This window comes from Cyprinodon variegatus, unplaced genomic scaffold, assembly GCF_000732505.1.
Source record: "Cyprinodon variegatus isolate N-32 unplaced genomic scaffold, C_variegatus-1.0 Scaffold821, whole genome shotgun sequence".
NCBI classification, from domain to species: Eukaryota; Metazoa; Chordata; class Actinopteri; order Cyprinodontiformes; family Cyprinodontidae; genus Cyprinodon; species Cyprinodon variegatus.
In genome coordinates this window covers 201684-208348 of record NW_015151274.1, presented here as the reverse complement: position 1 = coordinate 208348, position 6665 = coordinate 201684, and the positions used below count along the sequence as shown (strand labels likewise).

General features: G+C 45.4%; 1 protein-coding gene across 1 annotated transcript in view; it reads left to right on the top strand.

Moving 5' to 3' along the window:
- Positions 1–5940, top strand: part of LOC107098903 (chromosome unknown open reading frame, human C18orf8) — a 13875-nt gene extending 7935 nt beyond the window's left edge. Inside the window, exons 12-21 of the mRNA XM_015396792.1 lie at positions 695–748; positions 823–951; positions 1028–1134; positions 1205–1324; positions 1873–1950; positions 2046–2150; positions 3346–3414; positions 3492–3579; positions 3650–3787; positions 5573–5940. Coding sequence (XP_015252278.1) covers positions 695–748; positions 823–951; positions 1028–1134; positions 1205–1324; positions 1873–1950; positions 2046–2150; positions 3346–3414; positions 3492–3579; positions 3650–3787; positions 5573–5652 — 968 coding nt within the window. The 3' untranslated portion in view covers positions 5653–5940. The remainder of the gene's footprint in view (positions 1–694; positions 749–822; positions 952–1027; positions 1135–1204; positions 1325–1872; positions 1951–2045; positions 2151–3345; positions 3415–3491; positions 3580–3649; positions 3788–5572) is intronic.
- Positions 5941–6665: the final 725 nt, after the last annotated feature.

The window sequence follows — 6665 nt, the reverse complement described above, 5'->3', positions numbered from 1 at the left end:
TTTCTTCCTTTTTTTTAAAGTTTTTAGGAAATTAAATCCAGACGCGATTCAAACTTAACGATTGAAAAACATAGAATTAAAGCGGAGTTACGGTGATTCTGGTAGAAGAAGAAGAAAACGCACCAAAGAAGCTCCCATCGCCATGGAAACCAGCATTTCTCATCAACTAATTTCTGCTTTTAGCCTCAGAGTGAAACCCTGAAAACGGTTTGATGCTTTGAAAAACGAAAATTTCCCTCCGTTGTTGAATCTATTTATCCCGTATCTATGTTACCCTGGTATTTCTCTATTTATCAGATCAGAGTTTCTGTTTGGTTTGATCTGGATGGAGCAGAAGTTTACTTTCAGGATGAGTTTGATAAACCTGCTGCGGTTTGTTCTCTTTTATTCCCTAAATCTCGTCTTCTTTCTGCGGTTCTGGTCTCGGACTCGTCGGGTCGAGTCTTTTCGCCAATTGGCAGCAGAATCCAGTAGAACCTTCATAAGGTTTAGTTCTTTCTTTCTTTCTTGTTCCTCCTGAAGATCAGAGGATTCGGTTCTGGGTCCGATTCCCGGTTCTGTTTGGTTCCTGCTCAGCGGATCAATGAGCAGAAGGTCCGTTAGGGTCAGAACCGTGGTTCTAGAAGCCGGTTCTGACCCTGACGCTCTGAGCAGGCGTCGTCTTTTAGGTGGTTTTCCTGATTTCTGGGTCCAGATTCTTCATCGTGGAGCGTCTTCCAGCCCGACATCATCATCAGCGCCAGCGAAGGTTTGTCTCACTTCCTGTTTCCTCTGAACCAATCAGCAGGAGGATGTTTCTGATTGGTTCCCCCTGTTCTCCAGGCTACCTGTGGTACCTGCAGGTGAGGCTGCCCCCTGCTGTCCGCCTGCTGCAGGACAAAGGCAAACTGATGGACTTCCTGCTGCGGCGCCGGGACTGCAAGATGGTCATCCTGTCTGTGTGCTCGCAGAGTAGGTCTGAGCCGCCGCCGCCGGACAGAACCGGCCGTGCGCCGCGGACCGGCTAACGTCTCTCTTCCTCTTCCAGTTCTGGAGGCGCAGGAGAACGGCAGCCTTCCCGTCGTGGCGACCGTCTTTGACAAACTCAACCAGGTGTACAAGGAGTACCTGGAGGCGGAGCAGAGCTACACGGCGGTGAGTTCAGGGACCGGCGGTGAGTCCGAAACCACAAGCCTTCCCCTAAACACGGTTCTGTCTTCTGTAGGCGGTGGAATCGGGTCCGACTCGAGGCGCCGCCGCTCAGAAACGGCCCGTCAGGACGCAGGCGGTCATCGACCAGTCGGACATGTACACACACGTCCTGTCGGCGTTCACGGAGAGGAAGGTACTGACAGCGGTGGGGGGGGGGGTCCGGAGTCCAGAGCTGGACCTGTTAGAATCCAGCAAAGTTCTGCTGGTTCTGGTTTCACAGATGAAGTCCAATCAAAGGTTACTGGATCAGTACCAAGCGCCGTCCGTCCCACATCCTGGGCCTCAGCCTGTGGTTCTGATCCGGTCCAATAGAACTCCAGCTCGCTTTGACAGCAGCCTGGACCCGGTTCTGATCCAGATCCTGTATGAAGCTGATCAGCAGGGACCATGAATGGCTCTAAAAATGGCTGCAGGGAACCCAGAGGACCAGAACCAGCAGAACTTCCTCTGGTTTCTGGTTTCTTGGCGCTCTGAGTTCTGCTGTAGGGATGTTTGGCGCCCCCTGCTGGATCTCTGAGCTCATTACACCAAAGAGTAAATATTTAGCAGAAGATTAAGGATTAAAATAAGTGAAATTCTTCAGAACCGTCTGAACGGAGCTGGGTCCAATAACGCCATCATAACGATGATGATGATGATGATGATGGGTAGCTTCATCAGAACCTGCTTTGTCTCCTGCAGGACGTGTCCCATAAGTTCATCATAGCGGTTCTGATGGAGTACATCCGCTCTCTGAACCAGAACCAGATCACCGTCCAGGTAAGATCGGACCGTCCAGGTAGGACCGGACCGCGGCTCCCGCCTGGACCGGTTCTGCGTCCGTCTTACCCTTCGCTCTGACCGCTGTGTTTCAGCACTACCTGTACGAGCTGGTCATCAAGACCCTGGTCCAGAACAGCCTGTTCTACATGCTGCACCAGTTCCTCCAGTACCACGTCCTGAGCGACTCCAAACCGCTGGTGAGTTCTGGTCCGGAAGCCGGGCTCCGTCCCATTAGCTAAACACAGCAGAACTGAAGCAGAACCTCATTTAATGGGTCGACCCGCACAGTTGAGCGACAGCTTCATTATTTTTAAAGGTCCCGTATATAACGAAACTGTTTTAACATAACGCCGACCGACTGTTTTAACGCAGTGACACTTAACGCAGTAACGCCTACGGTTTTAACGCAATGATGCCGACGGTGTTAACGCAGTAACGCCGACGGTGTTAACTCAGGAACGGCTACAGTTTTAACGCAGGAACGGCTACACTGTTAACGCAGGAACGGCTACGGTGTTAACGCAGGAACGCCGACAGTGTTAACGCAGGAAGAAGGCTACGGTTTTAACGCATTGACGCTGACGGTTTTAACGCAGGAACGCCGACGGTGTTAACGCAGGAAGAAGGCTAGGGTTTTAACGCAGCGATGCCAACAGACGGTTTTAACGCAGGAACGGCTACGTTGTTAACGCAGTGACGCCAACAGACGGTTTTAACGCAGGAACGGCTACGTTGTTAACGCAGGAACGGCTACGGTTTTAACGCAGGAACGGCTACGGTGTTAACGCAGGAACGCCGACGGTGTTAACGCAGGAAGAAGGCTACAGTTTTAACGCAGTGACGCCGATGGTTTTAACGCAGGAACGCCGACGGTTTTAACGCAGGAACGCCGACGGTGTTAACACAGGAAGAAGGCTACGGTTTTAACGCAGTGACGCGGACGGACGGTTTTAACGTATTAACGTGATGGTTTTTATCGTATTAATGCCGATGGTTTTTAAAGTAACAGCAACCTATTTAACCTAGTAACGGCAACGGCTTTATGTAGTAACGCTGATTGTTCTTAAAGTAACGGCGACGGTTATGACATAGTAACGCAGGCTGTTTCGAAGCAGCAGCTCCGACGGTTTTGACGGCTGCTGTGTTTTAACGTAGCAAATGTTTTAACGTAACTACCCACTGCGATCAATACGTTGTGCGCTGAATGTGCCGCTAATGAACCCTGTGGTCGTAAATCTAAGGTCTAAACATCCGGTGGATCCAGTTTGTTCCAGAGGAGCTGCTGAGGAACTCCCGATGATTCAGGAGGAAGAAGGAACTTTTAGACAAAGTGTTTGTTTGTTTTTTTACGCAGAAAGTTTTAGTGATTCCAGAATCTTCTTCTTCCTGCAGGCCTGCCTGCTGCTGTCTCTGGAGAGCACCTACCCTCCTGCTCACCAGCTGTCTCTGGACATGCTGAAGGTACCGCCGCACCGCGGACGCTCCCTTCTAGCTCCTCCCCCCACCATGTTGACCCGGTTCTGTTGTTGATTCTGCAGCGCCTCTCCACGGCCAACGACGAGATCGTGGAGGTTCTGCTGTCCAAGCAGCAGGTTCTGGGCGCGCTCCGCTTCATCCGCAGCGTCGGTACGTCTGTCGCATATTCTGGTCCAGAACTTTCCCGGTCGCTCCTGCTGACATGTTGGTTCTGATCCAGGCGCCCACGACAACGTGTCGGCCCGGAAGTTTCTGGACGCGGCACGCCAGACGGGGGACCAGATGTTGTTCTACACCGTGTTCCGGTCGTTCCAGCAACGGAACCAGCGTCTCAGAGGAAACCCGTCCTTCAACCCAGGTCAGAACCAGAACCAGAGGTTCTGCTTTATGGTCACTTTATGCTAATAAAAACAAGATGGAGGACGGATGGTTCTAGAAACTCATCTGTAGTTAAAGGGTTTCCGGTGCTGATTCTTCTCCCATCGATCCACCAAATGTTCTGCTGATGTTTGTTTTTTAGCCCGAATTTTCTTTTTCTTTTTTACGAAAAAACGAGGAATGGAAGCAAACATTCGGGATGGATGGAAGGCGGAGCTTCGCCTGATTCCAAACCAATCAGGGAACTCCTGAAGCCCGGAGGGTCCGGTCCAGGGCCCAGCTGACCCCTGCTCATGTTTAACTATTTATAGAAATGAGCCAAAGTCAGTCACATGGTGTTTCATCCACACGCCTTCCAAACGGGGCTTTAAAATTTCTAAAACATGTTTTAAAATAATTTTTACACAAATAATTTTTGTTTTATAGCTGCGTAAACAAATAAAATGAGATTTAAAATTCCACGTGAAATGTGACTCTGCAGGAGTAATGCATCAGCAGGTATTCATTTTTAAGCCCCGCCCCCTAATCGCCGCCATCATTGGAAACTAGAGACTCTGACCTCTCCAAGGAGGGGTCAGAGGTCATTGTTTGACCATTTCAGGTGATGTAACCGGCATGCGTTACATAAGCTGCTCTGTTTTTATTTTCTATCCAGTTTGGTGATTTTATTGGTAAATGTCAATGAAATAATGATAAAATCTGAGGATCAAAGGCTTTGCTTCATGCAGAAAGTCTCCATTAATGGAAATCAGAATATTTCTCTGATTAGATTCACTTTGATGAGGAGAAAAATGCATTTTTGCACATTTGGATTTGTCCCATAATCCCAGTTCCTCTCAGCTCACTTTCCACTAAAACCTTTATGGAACAAACATGTTTCAAATTATTCCGTCCAAATTAGCTTGATTTATAGTCAACATGTGGATCTATGAAGTCTGAGTTTCTAATGGGCTTTCATGGTGTTTATTTTGGAAAAGATTTCGGCTAGGCTACTTTTTTTTTAACATTTATTTATTTAATTGCCTATAAATCAGAACTGGTGACATTTAGGATAATGGTTCCACCTGAAAACTATCCCTCGATGCTTTTCTGTTATACAAATATAAACTATTTCCAATTTATAGTTTGGAAACTGGACTTAAATTAAGTCTCATTTGCAATTTAAGGCGTAATTTGCTCCCTAACTGGGATTAACCTGAAAACGGATCCGGTTCTACGGCCAGAACCGTCCGACCCGCTTCCTGGTTGGAGATATTTCTCTTCAATAGTTCCAGATTTTCAGCCTCGTTCGGTGAAAAAGGAGTTAAGGTTAAAAAATCTTTACGTCTAAATATTAAAGATGGAGAGGAAAGAGTTAAACGGCTTCCTGCTCGTTCAACATCCTGCTTTCCTTTAATCCTTTAAATGGCTGTAGATTACAGATCTTCTCATTCTAGAGTTGGAGCTTCTCAGGAAGACATTTCCAATCAGCTTTTCTGCTGAAATTGATCTGAAAATAAATAAAAAGTTTAATTTGAATAAGATGATGATCAAAAAAAGAGGATTTTTGTCGTTTTTTCTTTTAATTAAAGCAGATTAGTTTATTCTCTCCTTTATTGAAGGAAAATAAATGTATTTAATCAAATGTGATGTTTTTTTGCTGTGAATTGGGATGAATGGAGATAAAAGAACCAGAGATGAAGGAATGTGTGGTTGATCTAATTCAGATCTATAGAAAAGCTGTCCTAGAGTGCAGAGGTCTGGTTAACGCTGCATCTGTTGCCAGGGGAACACTGCGAGGAGCACGTGGCCTACTTCAAGCAGCTGTTTGGGGAGCAGGCGCTGATGAAGCCGTCCACCGTGTGAACCCGACGGAGAAGGACGCAGAAATCCGTTTCTAGAAGCTGCATCTTCAGAGACGCTGTAAAGCATCAGCCATCAAAGAACCGGGACGATTATTCTAGTTAAAGCGGAGTGTTTCAGTGGAACATTTAAAAGATAAAAATGTTTTTTTCTGTAAATAAAACCGTCAGATCAGCCGTCGGCTGATGTGTCACCTGGAGGGGGCGGAGCCAGAGGCTGCACCTGTTGGAGTGATGCTGCATTCCTTTCATGTAAATCTGTTCATTTTGTAAAATAAATGATTTTAATAAACCAGAATGTCTTTAAATATCCTCTCTAGTTCTTGCTTTTCTACGTTACAAATTACTGTAAAATAAAAATATCTAATTTAAACTGAAAAATATGAAAATTCCACTTTTAAGGAAAGTTTGTTGCATTAATAAAACTTTATTTTACTGTATGATTAAAAATATGAATATAAAAAAGTTGAATGCATGTTTAAAATGGGCCAGTCTGCTGTACTGCCACTAGGGGGCGTTTAGCCCACTAATTAATCCAATGTTCATATTTTTCCACCAAGATGCGAGACTCTGGGGGAAATTTAAAGGTTTAAGTTCTTAAAAGTGGAATAAAAGATTTAAAATGAAAAATAACTTAAACTGCAGCAGAAACATGAACAGTTTTTAATTATTATTCAGTGAATAATAATTTGTTTTAAGTTATGAAACTGAATCAGTTATGAAGTTCTTAGTATTCAGCTCCTTTCAGCCAATAAACAAAATGCTGAAGTTTTCAGTGAAGGTTTGAAACAGGAAACCAGTAAAAAGCAGAGAATTAATGAAGAACATTTAACTTTGTGTTTGTTTCTGCAGCTTCGTTCTCGTTTCGGTCTATTGCCTAAAATCCCGATAAAATATGTTGAAGTTTCTGGTTAGAAAATGTGTAAATATTCCAGAGGTATTTGATTCTATTCAGTTTATTTCTATAGCTCCAGTTCACCAGATCATCCAGTCAGACTGATTCAAAGTTTTCTATCT